At 37.7% G+C, this 19,189-nt stretch overlaps 1 protein-coding gene across 1 annotated transcript in view; it reads right to left on the minus strand.

Moving 5' to 3' along the window:
* Positions 1-10,981, minus strand: part of gabrz (gamma-aminobutyric acid type A receptor subunit zeta) — a 28,756-nt gene extending 17,775 nt beyond the window's left edge. Inside the window, exons 1-2 of the mRNA XM_084135899.1 lie at positions 10,747-10,981; positions 6,130-6,207 (exon numbers count right to left, since the gene is read on the minus strand). Of these exons, the coding sequence (XP_083992025.1) occupies positions 6,130-6,182 (53 nt within the window). The 5' untranslated portion in view covers positions 6,183-6,207; positions 10,747-10,981. The remainder of the gene's footprint in view (positions 1-6,129; positions 6,208-10,746) is intronic.
* Positions 10,982-19,189: the final 8,208 nt, after the last annotated feature.

Genomic DNA, 19,189 nt, shown 5'->3' on the forward strand with positions numbered 1-19,189 from the left:
ACACATCAGTGGTCATATGAGATATGAGCCCCAACTCTTTCTTTGGGAGACCTTGTCCAGCATTGAAATATTAAACAACCTCAGAAAGTTTGAACGGAAATTAATTTAAGTTTGTATTAAAACTTAACTTTAAAACTGATAGGAGACATATTAAGATCAGCAATAAAAAAATCTAAAAAAAGAAGCAAGCCTGCAATGTGCCAGACAATTTGTTTATTTATACTAATGAGTTCTACTAATTATTTATACAAATGAGTGATGATGACCTAATTATTTTCATAAATCTGTGCGCTCTTGATACCACCAGTGTGATCCCCTCCTTCGGTTTGGATCTAGTCTGGTTTATCCAGAAGTATGTGTCAAAGAAATTATTACTTACTGTACTGAGGGGTTCATGCATTAAATATTGCTTTTAAAATAGAGCATTCAGCTGTGTCTCTCATCTACAAAACAGTCATAAAGTATATTTATGTTTCACTAGATCTCTGGCAACTCACCTATAAAATAAATTTTTAATCATGGGGAGGTTTCATTAAAAAGACTTTTAAAAAAAAAGGTCATATAATAAATATTTTTCTCTGAGGTCCACCTATAATGTAGGTGAGGCAGTGACCGTTTGACTGCAAAACGCAAGTAACTTTTTTGGGCGGATCTCGGGCGCTGTTGCTATTATACCGGCGGGATAAATGACTCTTGCGCCCGACACAAATCTAAACTGGGTTGGTCTGAAGTACATTACTCATAGGTGTGGTTTGGGCGGATTTGCCAGGCGCACACCAGGAGCGGTTCACAGCCGAGGAGACCGACGTTCTTATCAGGGCCGTAAAAGACAGAGAAGTGACATTGTATGGGGATGGGAGAAACCCACCCAAATTAGCTTCGGTAAAACAGGCGTATAATAATTTGAGTAAATGTGTAAGCTAGATTTATGCCTATTTTTTCACATCTTCATGGACACCACAATGATTTCCCTTGTGTGGTAATATTTTTCCTTGTAATTATGTATGGTTTGCAAAAATGGGAACTGCTGCCTGCGTCTGTGTAGATGAGAGAAGCAAAGTGTATGCGCGTTGTGCACATGCTACATTATGGCCAAGCATGCGCCCTTAAAATAGCATCTGAATAACGTGCCACTGATTTTAGACTAGGTTTTTCCTGGTCTGTGCCGGAATTGTTTTCTGAAACTGCAAAATAGCACCAGGGAACGTTTGCGCCGGAACACGCCTCCTCTTTTCGTTGAACCGCCCCCGGGAGCGCAAATTCATTCCCTAATTTACCGATGTGCGTCTGTGGAGGAAAAAGTCCGCTGTGCGTTGGGTGTAAAATAGGAATGATACATGCGTCGGTGTACAATTGCGCTGGGTTTAAGATATGGCCCCTGATGTTAATGTGGCTGTGTCTTTTCTTTCTCTATGTATTTCTGAGATTAAAAAATGGATGTCTATAAATGTTCTATGTTCTAAATGTTCTAAACAGTGACAAGACGGAGGTAATGCTCATTGGTTCACCACACAAGCTACGTAAGGCTGGGTCTCAAACTTTAAGTGTAGATGGTTCTACAAATATTGCCAGATTGCATCCCATGTTATCACTCCCAGTGGCTGAAAAGTTAATTAACATCTTTGTATTCTCTCACATTGATTACTGCAATGCTTTTCTGGCCGTAATCGATGAGATTCCGTGTTGATTTTAAAATCCTTATGCTTACTTATAAGGCTTTGCATGGACTGGCACCTCATTATCTCTCTGAGCTTTTAACCCCTTACACACCAGCACGTGATCTCCGCTCCTCGGAAGCTGTCCTTTTAATTGTTCCGCTTACTCGTTTAAAATCCATGGGTGATAGGGCTTTTTCTTCAATTGCTCCAAAACTTTGGAATTCCCTGCCAGCTGAGATTAGGCAAGCTGAATCCCTTAGTGTTTTTAAATCATCCCTTAAAACTTTTGTGTTTAGGGTAGCTTTTACATGATTGTTTGTAATTGACATATTATTATTATTATTTATTTTTTTATCGGACATTTGATAGTACGAGTACGTTTTTATTTGGTATTTTATTTTCATCTGTTTTTTCTGTCATTAACGCATTGTTTGTATAATTGTATATTTTATCTTGTTTCTATTTTTGTGAAGCGCTTTGAGATGCTACTTTTAAAGGCGCTATAGAAAATTAGTTTATTATTATTATTATTATCATTAATGTTAGTAATTTTTTTATCCCAAAAACTTATTTGAGTTTTTTATGCCCATTTCAATGAAACAGGCCATATCCTAAACCCTCTAACAGTGTTGCCATGTCTGCTTACTATAAGTGACTTTGGGTTTGTTTTTCATAGTCATTTACAAATTTGCACAGTGGCAATTGCATTTTATGGGTTTATTTCCAAAATACACATGGGTGTTCAAGAGAGAAAGAGAGAGACATATTGATTGAATTTGGTTGACCATTTAAACTGTATGTTAAACAGTTTCATTATTTTTGTAAATAGAAAATGCAATTTAGAATTATTTTATGCACTTTATGCACAACAAATGAGATTAAAAAACATGCTAATCTACTTGATCCAAAATTATCCATAATGTCTTTTCAATAATAAATTGCATATCAAATTGAATTAAATCAGGTGTTTCACCACCTTCTGCCTGAGTTAGTCGTTTGTTGTCTTGGTCACTCATTATGTTCAGCTGCGTACTCATTATCTCCCTCATTATCACGTGCACTTAAGTTCATTTCTGTTTGTGTTTCATTGTCGGGTATTTTCTATGTTACGTGCGTATATTGCTCTCTCTGTTTGGATATACCTTTGGATTTATTACATTCTCTCTTCATCATCGTGTTCGAGTTTGATCATCAACACAGCGTTGTGACACCTGTTAGCTATTTGCATGATATCAGCTGGCCAAATTTCTAATCACCCAATAGGTTTCATCGACATGTAACCATGGAGGTCAATGTTCATGCATTTATTCCATGTTGCAGAAGTACAGAACGAGCAGCTTTTGCAGCTAGGTTTCAATATATATATATATATTAGGGGTGTGCAAAGCAGCCGGTATTTGTATCTGTATTTGTATTTGTTGAGGGGGGAAAAGTATTTGTATTTGTATTTGTATTCGAGTAAAATTCAAAATAGGTGTAAAAATCCATTTTTTTTGCGTTACACTTCTAATTTACGTTATAGTGTAAGTACTCTTTAATTGTATCCATTATAATAATTATGGATATGCAATATTGGTTGATGTTTTTCCATAAATCCAGCAATGAACATGTAACAAGGAACGTCATTGAAAAGAAAATAACATAACAGCCATTACCTTACGTTACTCTGTCAACAGCCTATTGTCTAAATTACCGAGAGTTATCCAGCCAAGAATAAGCCTAGAACTGCTTTTCTGACGGACTGATATTAATGACGGCTTTTTATTTCATTTCTCATCTCCATAAATATATCTAAAGCTAATGCAAGGGCTAGAAATTAATTAATTCTTTGCTGATACTTCCTCGTCATCATGGAGAGCGCAGTTCGCACCGCTTTCTCCTTTCCACAAGCGCTTGCTCTCTCGTGGCGTCTGTCGTTGCTATGCAAACATGGACATAGGCGCACCTGGAAAAACGAACGCGCCGCGCGCCTACATTTGAAATCTGCACATGCAAAAAACGCGCTATGTGAACGACCCCTTATGACAACGTGACATTAGCCTAATCCAAAATATTTCCATATGTGGCTCTTTCCTCCTCAGCAGCACCGCCGGTCGCCATGTCTCATGAGGAAACGCAGCTTTTTGATATAAAGTTTTTCTTGTTCCCGAATACAAATATTTTTAAAGTATTTGTTCGAAATAAGTATTCGTAAAAAACACATTATTTGTGCCTTTCCGAATACCGTATTCGGGTTCGGCTCCACCCCTAATATATATATATATATATATATATATATATATATATATACACACTCACCTAAAGGATTATTAGGAACACCATACTAATACTGTGTTTGACCCCCTTTCGCCTTCAGAACTGCCTTAATTCTACGTGGCACTGATTCAACAAGGTGCTGAAAGCATTCTTTAGAAATGTTGGCCCATATTGTTAGGATAGCATCTTGCAGTTGATGGAGATTTGTGGGATGCACATCCAGGGCACGAAGCTCCCGTTCCACCACATCCCAAAGATGCTCTATTGGGTTGAGATCTGGTGACTGTGGGGGCCATTTTAGTACAGTGAACTCATTGTCATGTTCAAGAAACCAATTTGAAATGATTCGAGCTTTGTGACATGGTGCATTATCCTGCTGGAAGTAGCCATCAGAGGATGGGTACATGGTGGTCATAAAGGGATGGACATGGTCAGAAACAATGCTCAGGTAGGCCGTGGCATTTAAACGATGCCCAATTGGCACTAAGGGGCCTAAAGTGTGCCAAGAAAACATCCCCCACACCATTACACCACCACCACCAGCCTGCACAGTGGTAACAAGGCATGATGGATCCATGTTCTCATTTTGTTTACGCCAAATTCTGACTCTACTTCTCCTCTGACCTCTAGCATCAACAAGGCATTTTCGCCCACAGGACTGCCACATACTGGATGTTTTTCCCTTTTCACACCATTCTTTGTAAACCCTAGAAATGGTTGTGCGTGAAAATCCCAGTAACTGAGCAGATTGTGAAATACTCAGACCGGCCCGTCTGGCACCAACAACCATGCCACGCTCAAAATTGCTTAAATCACCTTTCTTTCCCATTCTGACATTCAGTTTGGAGTTCAGGAGATTGTCTTGACCAGGACCACACCCCTAAATGCATTGAAACAACTGCCATGTGATTGGTTGATTATGCATTAATGAGAAATTGAACAGGTGTTCCTAATAATCTTTTAGGTGAGTGTATATATATATATATATATATTTAGGCTGGGAAGTAAGTTTTGAGTTCTGAAAGTTACAGTATGATTTCACAGTACCTCAAGCTCTTTTATCTCAAAAGATCAAGGAACATATTTATGACATGACCCCTTTAAACACTATTGGTTCTGAATAGACCTCATTTAGACCAGCAGTATTAGATTTCAACAAGCAAAAACGTTACAAGGCCCTTTGCGAGACTAAGCCTTCAATAGAGCATCCTTATCTTCATGTGCTAAGCACTAAGAACCCAAAGAGGAGGTATTGCTCTTGTTGTTGTGGTTTAGTCTGTTATGTGATAGAAGCTGAATTCCAGGCCAAACTATATGTACACCCACTAAATTCTCCCATCTTGCCAGGAAGAGAGACTAGAGATTGGAGAGGAAAGGAGGACAGGAAGGGGGTGGGTAAAAGCAGATGGTGAGGTGAATTGATGTTGGCACGCTTCCTCAACATCCCCCTTTGATCTTTTGCAGAGTCGTCCTGACCTGCAAGGTCCTATATGTCTTCCCATCAAATTTCAAAGGTCATGCCAGAAAACCAGCATCGATGCATATCTCATTAATTGGAATCTGCCTGAACTTTCATTGAACATGGCTGAGCAACGGCAGTTCCAGTAAATCAATGTCTTGTTTCTACACTGTCACCAGTAATCGTGTTAGCATTGCAGCTACTGTACTGCTGCATGGAAAGATAAGCTCAAACAGGCAAAACAGAGAGGAGACATGATATGAGGGCTGGTATTTCCATCTGTAACCTGTACATTGACTCCGACGGTCTCATTCAGGCTCACCCAAAAGTCTACATGGATTAGTTATAATTCCATCCTTCCTTTAGCTATACCTTTCACCGAGCCCACATAATCTGGTGTGAATGGATACTTAAGGCATATAGTCTTTTATTTGCTGCCAAAAGAGTAAAACCTAAATTATACCGGCTTGTCATTTCGGCAAGGACGTCACTCCGAAAGCTTGTTGACAAAAATGGGTTTTCCGCCTCGGCTTTCCTGGGAGCGTCGAGAAATGCCATGTTTATCAACTTTACAAAGTTACTACTGAAGTTAATGCACATCCTACTCTTTAGTTTTGAGAAACAAATAAATTAAGGGGGAACAACACAAAAGCAATAAACACTGTACACCGCAGTCATATTCAGCTTGCCACATCACAATAATGAGTGTAGGAATAGTAAAAGTTAGTTTGAAATAAGCAGCAAGGAGTTTATTACCTGCTGATGAAAAGGAGGAGCAGCAAAGAGCCCACAAAGCTACACAAATGCATGGCTGCTTGAGCGTTACGCGTCCTTCTGAGAAATGAGAGATAAAGAATGGAGAGATTATGTAGAGATTCAGCAGATTTGTACATAGAGATTAAGCATTACTGACAAATTTTGCAGTTAGCATAAGCACTCAACATTTTAGCATTTTAGATGAGCAAGGCAAAATTAGGACAGGTTTTCTCAATCCTCCTTACGTGTCGTGTGTTTAGAGACTGTTAAGTGACAAAATATACCCCTTACTCAAGTTTTGACTGAAGCTATAAGGCAATACCATTAAAAAAGATTTCAAACTGCTGTCAATAATTTACCATAACAGCATACTTTGAGAAAAAAAAATTTACCAGCTAACCTATTGAGATATATATGGAAAAATAGCTAATTTAAATAATTTCAAATACTTATGAATGATTTGTGAAAGTTTCATACAGTTTGTCCTGTGAAATCCTTAACCTCAGACCATGTAAATTTGACCCTTGAAAAGATTCTTTCTGATGCATATAATCCCAGAACACATAGTGAAATAATCCCTCAAAAATGTCTCTGAGAACAGATTTACTGATGGTGACATAAAACTATAAATATACGGTGCATATTTCCAGGGAATTATGTAAAACCACTTATGTGACCACCAACTACGCAAAGACGACAAGATACAATAGTATAAGTAGTTTTTAGGTTTTAAAATGATTCCCTCATTCTTGAATACTTTCCAGTTGGCTCTGAGCCTTTCTGCCTTGTAAATACAATTGATTTTATCTGGCACTATATTTCATAGATACTTTTTATCTTCTCAATGTCTATTTTGAGCCTTGATGACAAAAAAAAATGGTCTGTGATTCTTTGTTCAGTCTTCCAGCACCATTGCAATCTGTGTGCAGCTGTGACGATAAGTTTGATACAACAGACGTCTGCCCTGCAGCATGTGTTCATACACATACAATGTGCAGGAAGATGTAAAAATGATTAAATTTGGATTGCACGGGTAAGTGCTTCAAAGTTCTTAAAGCGGGCATCTTGTTGTCATGTTGACATGGCCAAACAAACACAAAACTGTCATATTGTTAACATGAAAAAGAAAAATCCGTTCTTGACCCAGATTAATACGTTCTTTTTTTCACACAGACCAACACAAGCAAAAAAACACAAACACTGAGATGTAATACTCTTCTATTCTTCCTGTCAGTGCTATTAAATCTAGATTGCTCCACATACTGCAACTCATCTCTAAGATCAGAACATTTAATTTCATTATTTATTATTTTAACACTCCTGTCTCTTCATGATGGCTTGTGATGGAGGTGGGTAGCAGAATATGAAAAAAACTGGGTTCCACACAACTGAAACACACTCAAAATATCTTCTTTTATGCACAGAAGAAAGAAAAGCATACAGGGTTGGAACATCATGAGGGTGAATAAATAATGACAGAATTATTTTTTTGTGAACTAGCCCTTTAATTTTTGTAAGCACAAGTCATCAGAAGTTGACACATCCTTACAAGGAGAAAATTTTGATGTCTCCAGGCTTATTTGTGCCCGCATACATGCAGTCTTCCCACACACATATATCTTACATGCAGCATTCCCTCAGATCCCCATTGCAAAAGCCGTTCTAGCTAATTCCTATACCCTGGTGGTTTGTGACTCAGTGGCTGCTTGAAGGATCCTGGTCTTAAGACTGAGATGTCACTCATTTAGAGTGACAGATGACATCTTCAATGAGTTCTGGTCCTTGAAGACCCCGCGGGAAGGTTACACTAGACTTGTTTAACAATCTTACCAGGAAACCCAAAAAGCCTGAAGCTGGGAATGCTTTGGTGGTTATGGGTATTGGATCTCCAGTGCTACAGATGTACTGTTCAGTCCTCTGGACTTTCTCATGTAATATACACTACCATTCAAACTTTTTTTTTTTTTTTTAGTTTCTCATGCTCACCAAGGCTGCATTTATTTGATCAAATAATACTGTATAACATGTAAAATAAATAACAGTCAAAAAACAGTTTTCTATTTTAAAATATTTTAAAATGTACCGGTAATTTATTCCTGTGATGGTAAAGCTACATTTTCAGCATCATTACCCCAGATTTCAGTGTCATGTGATCCTTCAGAAATCATTCTAATATGCTGATTTGGTGCTCAAGAAACATTTCCTAATATTATCAATGTTGAAAATGGTTGTGCTGTTTAATAATTTTAAACTGTGATCATTTCTATAGGATTATTTGATGAACAGAAAGTTCAAAAGAAAAGCATTTATTTGAAATAAAAATCTTTTGTAACATTAAAAAAAAGTATTTTCTGTCATTTTTGATCAATTTAATGTGTCCTTGCTGAATAAAAGTATCTTTTTTTTTTTAATCATACTGATCCCAAACCTTTAAACGCTGGAATAATTAAAAGATTCAACGGCTTTCTGACATTGCTAAGCTACATCCATCTAAAAAGCAAAGAGCCTCAGCTATTTTCTTTATTGCACACCTTCTTGCTATATTGACTTCAAACACCAGATATCTCAGTGAGAATCTAGGTCAGTGAATGACTGAGTTCTGTCTCTTGCAACGGCAGGGTCCAATTACTGTTCTTTGACAAACTGAAAAATATCTCCACGAGAACCTTCTGAATTAATCATGAAAGCAAAACAGGAGCATTACGTGAAGCATTTTATTTTTTAAAAGCCTTTCTTAGCCTTATAATTGACTAAAACATTTTTTGCTGTTCATTTGTGTGCATGATGTAGCAGGGAAAACATCTCATCTTTCCACTTAGAATATTGTAAATAATAAAATATGAATGTGGAAGAGAGAGAGTTTGTGCACAGGGTAAATGTGATCGTCCTGCCTTTGATAGAGATTATCTAGGCATCTCATGGCACCCAAGATAAACCGCTCTCAACACAACTGATCATTTACCAGCTAACAGAGCACATGAGAAATGCTGATTTGAAAACCGATGGAGAGCTTAGCCTTAAGCCTTAAATCTGCACAGTTTCTCATAGTTTTTCAGGCCACAGTCTATAGTAATGTATGGCAACAGACACCAATAAGCCATTATGTCACTTGAGGACGTCAGAATAATCTCAATTTAAGGGCCTTAACTTAAAGGGTAGTAAACATCATAAAAGTAATCCTTGTGTCTCCAGTGGTTTATCCTCAATTTTGTTTGTGCAAAAAAACAAACATAAATTACCATTTTATTTACAAAGTATTAAGCTCCGACGTACGTTTACACAACAAAATCTGCTCTTGCACCAACACAGCACTCTTGCGTCGTGGTGCTGTTGTGTTTTAATGATGTCTTTACTACCTTTCTGGGCCTTGAAATTGGTAGTTGCGTTGTCAGTGGAGGGACAGAAAGTTCTCAGATTTAATTAAAAAGATCTTCATTTGTTTTCCGAAGATCAATGAATGTCTTATGGGTTTGGAATGACATGAGGGTGAATAATTAATGACATAATTTTCATTTTTGGGTGAACTAACCCTTTAACTCTATGCCATCTTTAACCAGTTCAGATACAATATCCGTCACAACGCACATAACTTTGATGCTAAGTCAGTCTATGAGTGCCATATCACATGATTTTTACTAAAATACAATAAACTAAGGAAATGAAGCATGGTGGACTATGAAACAGGGCAGAAAAATATTTAATAAATTATGAATCATTATGATATTGTATTAAACAGTAGGTATAAATGCAAGCAAAAGACAAGATAAAGATCTGATTTCACTTATAATGCTCTGACACATTAAAGGCTTGCAATCTTCACCAAAACTGAGTTAGATTATCTTCAGACCATCCCTGTCAAAAGTTATTTTGTATTCAAAACTGTTTACATGCACTGACATTGAACTTTTTTACTAATAAATTGTAATGATCATACTATTTATTTGTTTACTCGGAACATCCTATATATGTACTGTAGTACATTTCACAATTACAAAAAATTGCATTGAATTAAACATATACATTTGAGAAAGACTGAAATAGTATTTTTTATAATATTTTCTTATAAAACGTAGCCTATAGGCCTATTTAAAATCAGATGTTAATTAGAATCTGATAACCTTATCACACATTACCATAAACTGATTTTTATTGATTACCATTTTTGCCTGCATTTAGAGTAGAAATAAATCGTGGTCATATTTTTGTGTTCCTAAAACTTTGTTCAAGACCAAAAGGGTTAAATTTGACGATCTGTCACAGCGAGAAGTCGTTATAAATACACACACATTATGCACATTCGACATGTGGAACTATTCACAATTCACATTCATTATAAAACGCATTTTATATTTTACAGTAAAACAAATTGTCCTCTATTTGCGGGTTTCAAACTGTTTACAGTCTTCTAATCTCACACTATTAATGAATCAACAAGCAAGTGATTTAAACAACAAACATGATTGCGATGATTTTTTTTTTTTTTTTTTCAAAGAGTAAACTATAGCCAATGATAAATCCATCATGCAGTCCCGACTTTGTCTGTTATCAAACATCAAAACATTTCATTCAAATTCATAAACGTAGCCTACATCATATAATGACTCACTGCGTACTTACATTTAAAGCCGGGCAATCGTTTGCATTTCCCAAACGCTTATAATATCGAATCACTCATCTACATATGTTGTATCGGTTGTAAGTCCGAGCCATTTAGTTCTGTGAAAAGAAAGACGTGACTTTTAGCGGTTTTCAAGGCGCTGGAATCCGTCAGTGATGTGCAACTACTTCACAGCAGTCAGTCTAAAACTACTGGTTGCATCCTAGACACATTCTGCGCTGTGTGCTCATAGGAGAAGAGCCTATCAGTGATAGACTGACGATTCAGTGGTGATTGGAGGGAACAGGCTTGGAAAATGACATCTCACATGTTTGCAAATATACATTGAATCACAGTGGCATGCAATTATCACATAGGCACACTCACATCATACTACTAATCTATATAGGCTATTTTAGCCTATGCCACATGCATGCAGGCAAACCCTGTCTCATCGCTTTCTTTATATGTCATGTCACTTTGACCATGAGGTTATTTCTTTCCAGGCATGAAATTCTATTTTCACATGCTCACCCACTTCTGGCAAGTAAGAAATGTTTGACATTGCATCATACATAGATTATGCCGTGGCACTGCAGGGAATAATGCGGTATCAAGTGCAGAAATGCATTCGCTTCTTCTAGCGGGTTGTTAGAGACTGGATTCTGAAATTTCGGGGTGAGCTCCAGTTCCAGCACCCACGGAACTGGCAGGTCTTCATAATAAACCCACTTACTGCTGTTCTCCAACATATAACTGCCAACAGGCACAGATCTGATTGCAAGAGATTTCCTTTTGAAACTGATGGATGTCTTCACGGCATATTTCAGTGTTGAAAATGTGTGCAGATCGTTGTACTTTTGGCTGTAGGCTGTTGAAGTTTAATGGAAGATAGTTAACTAGCTAAAAATAAAATCTCAGAACTTATTTGTTGAAAACAGTGATGACTCTGATCTATCTTCATCAAGCACCTGCAAGTCAGTTGGTGCTAAAGCTAATTGACTAAATGCGCATCAGCATGTTGCCTGTCAGATCAAACATTACACAAGATACATTCAAACAGGATCCTCCCACATTGCTGCAGAATAAAAATTGTTTCAGGGTTGCATGCCAAACGCTGTTCCTGTCCAAAAAGTTATCTGCTCGCTCATGCAACTACAAGCATTGAAGGCTTCACGCAACACTTCCACTCAAGACATTTAAATATGTCCTTTAGTGTAGCAGAGAATTGTGAACCCATGAAGGATTTAATTAATTATTCAAAATAAAGCGTGACTTCAGACAAAATGTATACTACATTAAAATAGACGAGACATTAATCGTGTAAATTTTATGGGTGGCAAAATATACAAAGCTAATTGCTTTGACACATTCTCATACAGAAGAGAATTCTCAATCTTTTCTATAACAAAGAATTCAAATCTGGTCATAGTTGCGTGTTGAATATGCAAGAACACATAAATCGTACTAAACCACAGTGGCATGGATTAGATTTGCCAGTCTTAGTTTTTGTACATTAAAAAAATTAAACTTAAAAAGGTGCTTCATGTGTAACATGTAGACCTATGTTCTGTTTTTGTTTAGTTTCATTGTGTTTTGCTTCTGTTTTCAAACTAAACGATTTAATGCACAGTTTTTGTAAAAAAGACTTTTACTTTCTGAACTTGGGCTGCGTTCCAGTCCAAAATTGTCATGCCCTTCACTCGCTAACTTCCCTCCGTCTTGTTCACTTGGACGTACGTCATTGCTTACGTTGCACGAGTGCCCACTACTGGCGGAAACTGCAATGGGCTGAATTGGAACATCCTAAGCCCTTGATCACTTGGAATCAGCTATGGAGTTTATTTATTATTTAAATTTTTCTTCCTTTTAAGAATTTGTTTAATGCAGCAACCAAATGTATATAGGTGTGTTTGGGTTGTTTTAAATTAAAACAATTATAATTAATATATCATAGAGTTGTTTGTTGTGGTGGTGATTAGACGAGATCTGTGGTGACGTCACAATCGTACTGCATTGTGGGACATATAGGTGCCTGAAGTGTACATATGAAGTAGACTCGCTCCCTCTGTCAAAATCGAGGGAACGAGGGTCTGTTCATATAAACTTCCCTCGTCCACTTCACGAAATGGAACGCACTTCAAAATGGCGGCAGGGATTCCCCCGAGGGGAAGTGCTTAGAGGAGTTTGCAAGTGCGTGTCTAAGGCCCTGTTTACACGAGAACGCTCGCAGGTGAAAACGTAAAAATATTTTATCAGATGTGCCTTTCGTTTAGACGGCGACGGTGTTTTTGGGGCTTAAAAACGCAAAAAAGTAAACCACCCTACAGAGTGGAAATCTTAAAAACGCTCCACCGTCGCGTTCCCGTCTAAAGGGTAAAAACGCAAAAGTCTGCTAGACAGTGAAGGTTGTAAGCAGGCACGCGGACTTGGTGTTGTTGTGTGGCAGTGCTTCGCATTGCCACCTAGCCGCCTGGAGTGCATACTACATCAAATTTCACACACTTTTGCGTCACCATATGCACGCAGATTTCCCCCCCATAACGCTCGTCTAAACGCAGAATAAAAAGTGATAACGCAACGCCACTTTTGCATTTCTCTTCAGATCGTTTCCATGTAAACATAGCCTTAAAGTGGACTGGAACACAGCCGTGGTCTTTACACCTCTATTTCCTCTATTTTTAGTTAGTCTCCTTGGTTGTTAATTAGTTCTATGCACCTGTTTCTGTTCAGTTGATTTCTCTCCCTTGTATTTAAGCCCTCAGTTCCCTTTGTTTCATGTTAAGTGTAGTTATTGCCTGAGCTTCTTCCCTGCGATTTTCCCATACGTGTTACTAGTGGAATTTACTATTAAAGATTCATTTGGTTATCCTTCGTGATTGTGCGCTTACTACAGCCTGCACAGTGCCTGACATCATGTAACATCTGAATTAATTGATTGAATCTATTAATTTATTGCTTTATCTAGCTGTAATGTGGCTGCTGCAGACAAGAGGCATTGGATCCAAGTGCAGTAAACGTTTATTGAAACAGGACAACTGAAATAACTCTAGACAAGGAACAAGACAAATCCAGGCAAATCCAGGCACATGAACAAGATGCCACAAGAAACGAGCACACAATACAACCATATATTGGCAATGCTAGACAAGCAACAAGAGAAACACTGGGGTATACACAAAGGGAAAACAAGGTTAACAAGATAACAAGGGGGAGTGGCTAATTGTCATGGGAACACAGGATGGTAACCAAGGGAACTAACAAGCCACACCTGGGGAGACTAATCTCAGTGGAGCACACTGACTGTTGTCAGACTCTTTGTGCATACAAACATCTCACTCAGTTATTACAATTAATGTCAAAAGGAATGTTTGAAAATGTAAACTGATAGAGAGAGAGCTCTATCTGCAGTCATTTTGCATTAACTATTTATTTTTAAGGGTTTCTTGAAATAACCTACAGCAAATCCATAATAATCTGCCACTGTTTTGAAACTATGTCCAAATATTTTTTACAACATTACCATATATTTGTTTCTTGGTTGCAATTTATTAAAAATTGTATCTCTCATACAGCACTTCCCGGGGAGAGGCAAGCTGTGAAGTGGATGCCTACTGCCAAATTCAAACTTATAAATGTGACTAAAAAGACGTGCAATGAATGTTTTATTCAAGCGCCTCTTGCATTGCTGCCTGATGTCAGGCTACACACTGCTTTTTTAAGTTTAAATTGGCTGCAAGTAGTCCACTGGGACAGTTCCTCATTTTGTTTGATAAATCTTTAATTGTAGGAAGCCATGCCTTCTGTTAAGTTGAACCTGGCCTTAATTATAACTAATTATAGTATGCATGAATAATTGATTTTACATTTTATACAATTATATAAAACATGTAATTACACAAGTACTGTTTTAATGTTGTTTCAATGATTTCACTTGAATTGCACACACTTTTTTAAATAATTCAGCTGAATAAAAAGTTAAAGGGCGCGAAGTACCCATTTTAAATTGCCTAAAATATACAGATTGTTTGCCTTGTGCAAGAGCTGATGTCATGTGAAGACGCATGGGACACAAATTGAAAAAACAATGAGCCATAGTAAAAGAAGTGGGGAAAGGGGGGAAATGTGATTGATATGTTACATAATCATATGATTACATATGATAACAGCAAAGGGAAACTGAGGCAACAACTGTATGAATTATTAACTGTCCCTGGTTGAGACCTGTCAAGAAGAAAGTGAAAGAGAGGAGGGAGAGAAATTGTGTTTAAAACTCAGCCCAGGCTTGCTAACATTGCTCTGTCAACACATACAACACTGTATTGCCATCATCTTAACATGGCAAGACCGGTCTCTAACATTGTAAGCTCATAGGAAGCTTAAAAGTAATCTGTCAGGCACTTAACAATCTAGTGCCACCCACTCTTGTCCTGGCAGCTTCATGGAACGATGCACTCGATGCCGTGCCATTCTCTTGACAAAATGTCTGCGGCATCCCTGTTGCTGTCTGTCTGCTCGAACCACACAGGGCAGTCCCTTCATTGTGGGGGACAGGAGTTCATGTGTATGTTGAAGTTTTAGAGCCTGAAGCCCGTGGCTGAGCGTATAGACTGCGGAGCGCGAGAGCACCATATGGTAAAGCCTCAAGCCCAGTTCTGACATGTATAGGGCAAAAACACTCCGGACTTACATAAGGATGTGACAGAGCGAGTGCCCTCAGTTGGGCCTTTGAGTAATATGAATCAGGAGAGGGCATGAGGTTTCAGGAGAATCTGGTGCCAGCATGCTGTCGACTGGCAGCCGTGCCCTCTGCCGCCACAGCGCCCGATGACAGCATGCAATATGCACGACCCTGCCTCATTCTCTGGCCAGTTCCCTGGGGGGATGAGCTTATGAAGCGATTTATATACAACGCTACACTGGTTCCACAAATACTTCACAACAACAGACTAACTGCAAAAGGGAAATTGATGTGATATGTTGTCAGGATCGATGCTTAGAAATGTTTCTCCTCATTCTGTCATTACATGGGGAAGAACAATGTCTCAAAAAGCAGGAGGGAGGAGTATGTGTAGGCTATAGCTCAGCATGAAACCAGCCCACAGTAACAGACACGAAAGCTCGATGACGGGTGACATCAATTACTAACTAAAAAGCAGATAACGGGGGTGCCCTCCTACTACCACTTACAACAATATGGTTTTAGAATGATCAAATAACGTCAATAAAATTGACATTTCCTACTAGTTCCTTTTCCTCAATCTGTAAAAGATCAACTTTTATGGACTAATCTATACACCATTCAATTTCACACTAAATCAAAGCAAAGTGGTCATTGTGCCACCGGGGCCAAGCAATAGCAAGCCGAAATACTCTAGAATATTCTAAAATAATTGCCACACAATAGCAATGTTAAAAACAAAAGAAAAGTCACTGGCCCTAGGCTCTGTAAAGAGCAAACAAAGAAATCAGGGGATTTGTCTTCACTTTTTAAGTTAACTCTCTGTCTGTCAAGGTTTTTGATCAGATTTAAGAAACATCCTGTTTGTTGTCAAATGCTGAAGACTGGGGAAAACATAATTCAATTTCACATTTAAAAGATTTCACTGTTAAAGCAAGTTCTATATAAATTAATAAAATATTTTGCAAAATAATAAAGTTTAAAGTTCAATTTTGATTGAAATGTAGAAGGCATGGCTACTTTGGATTAACTGTCAGTAGAGAAGACTGTAGTTAAAGCATCTATACCAGCATGCATGGGCTAACTGGCCTTTACTAATCAGCCAAAACTTGACTCCTTAGGGTTTGCTGATATATCTTTGGAATTATACCTTAAGAGATTGAACACTTTCAGGCCCGATTTCTCATTTGGCAGATTTACCTTTAGCTTGGCCCATTAACTTTTTAAGTCCTGGGTTGAGTTTAGCCTGTTCTAAGCCTTTAAATTAGCTAAAGAAAAATTATCACATCCAGTTCAGTGGTTTCCACAGAGCTAACGGGCCCTAATTCATTCTAAGCTCTCCAGTCAGCATTCTCTCCCTTACACTTCCTCTGTGAAAACCTGAGTTTAATGCTTAAGGGCAATGATTGCTTTCACAACCTATTATGGTGTAGTGGTGCATTTCTTGATGATTATTTCACAGCACAGTGCATTTTCTTCTGAGAGAGATGAAGTTTACATCAGCCACAGGGTGAGATTTATCCAGTCTCACATCTACTGCATCATCACTTTTCACACTTCTTTTTGCTGCAAACATCCCGATGGACCCAAGAGCAGAGGTTTGTAAAAGCTGAAGTGTGTAATTTTTTCGATGTAAATATATTTTCTCCTATCTCGGCTTAATAGGCAGAGACAGCTATAAGTAAGCCATTTGTAGGTTGTTATGTCTGAAAAGTCTGTGTAAATACTGTGTCTCTTTGGTTTTATCACAACATCACAACTGTTTGTGAGACACCCCTTCTCACCCAACCTAGCCAACCTACCTGCACTTGAATTGTCTGAGGTTTATTCATTTCACTTTTGCTATGAAAGGGCCTTTACATTTGCCAAAAATATAACTTTTATCTGTTATTAAAAAACAAACAAGCAAGCCCAGTCCAGATGAGAAAAAGTAAAGCAAAAGTAACGTAACACATTACTTTCCATAAAAAGTAACAAAGTAATACAATTAGTTATATTTTAAGGAGTAACACAATATCATAACACATTACTTTTAAAAAGTAACTTTCCAATACACTGGTTAAAACACATTAAACATACTCTGCAGGTGATCGCGTTTTAGCTCTTTCATTTGCCAACTCTGTATATGCTTATACAGGATGCATTTTGTCATGTCATTTTTGTAATTAATTCATTATTAAAAAGAACAGCTGAACATCATATGTTAGATTTATACTTGGTTTTAATAAATAGAACATTAATTATATTGTTAATGTAAAAATGTTTTTTTATGTAATGTAAAATAAATTTTTATTTAACCAGGACAATTACAACATTAAGTGTAACTGGGACATGAATTTGCATTTGATTTATTAAAAAAATATATTAAAAAATGAGTGAAGACTTTGCCTCCTCATTTCTGAACACCACTGAACCAGGCACGTGCACAAAGTGCCCTTTTTTTTGGTGGTGGTGTTTTTTTTCTTCTTCAGTAAATCAGTGCTATTGGTCACCCTTTACGTCTGTCTGTCTGTTTTACAAATATTTAGCCAATAAAAGTTCTTAAAAAGATCTTGTGTAAATCTTGTTCGATCCTCAAACTGTCAGTAACTCCGCCCCCTCTATCTTGACTGAATGAACTGAAGTTCCGCAGCAGACTACCCTGGAAATCGCGAGAGCACAAGTTGAATTTGCTCAGCGAGTTTACTCTGGCGTCGAGTAATGATGCTCATTAAATATGCCCTTGTATCCGAGCTGCACCAATCACATCGGGCCAGAGGCGAGATAAATAGATGACGACAGCGCTGTGACGTCGAAGTCATTAGTAAACATTGCAAGATGACTATGGATGAACACCAGTTGTTTGAAATGCTACAATGAACGAGTTAGACTTTGCTTTTTATCTAAAAGAGGAACAGAAGACAGCGCTCGAATCGTTCCTTTGCAAGAAGGGCGTTTTTGCTGTTTTGCCGCCCGGATACGGCAAGAGTCTAATCTACCAGTTAGCTCCACTGGTAGCTATAAGCATATGGGGCTTGTTGTGATTGGTCGTAGTGTTATCCAATTGTGTGCAGTGAGATTTTCAAATGCATGCTTGGTGCCGCCCCTCGAGCTGGCCGATTTTCATTAGTTGATGCCAGACCATTAATCTTTCAGATTTAGGTCTGGATTTCCAGGCTAATAGCAGACAGCAGCTGAACGAAGTTTTGCAAGGGTAAACAAAGATCTTGTTGTTTGAATAAGTACTAATCACTATGTCTATAAAGGCTCATATTTTATTTATTTGATGTCTGACTGAGACATGTATAGACTAGCATTCTCTGACATTTGCACACATTCGCTGGTCAGAAACCCCGTAACTGCATTTGAGTTTGACTTTTGTAAAATGTTAACAATATATTGATAAGTAATACAACATCTAATTTGTTTTGCCATCGTAAAATCATAAGCACAGATCGATTTCGTACTGGAACTTGCACAAAGCGAGTGATCACTGAGTGATCCTCGTCACCAAGGCAATATATATTTCTAAGAAATTTCTTATTTTATTTATGATTGCTGATACACTTAATTTATTAATATTTAATCATGTTAAGGTAATAATATTAAATTATGGTTAATTCAAGGCTGTTAATATGCACGTATTCGCTATCTAGCTAATTTTTGAATCTATAGTAGGCCTATTCTCTAGGCTACTCTCCGCTCATCTTCACATGTATAAATGTAGTAAAACATTTTTTAGGACTTTAGCCCTGTATATCTATTGTTTCCGGAAGGATTCTTTTTTTTTTCTTTTTTTTTTG

This window comes from Abramis brama, assembly GCF_963993115.1.
Source record: "Abramis brama genome assembly, chromosome: 14".
In the NCBI taxonomy this organism is placed as follows: domain Eukaryota; kingdom Metazoa; phylum Chordata; class Actinopteri; order Cypriniformes; family Leuciscidae; genus Abramis; species Abramis brama.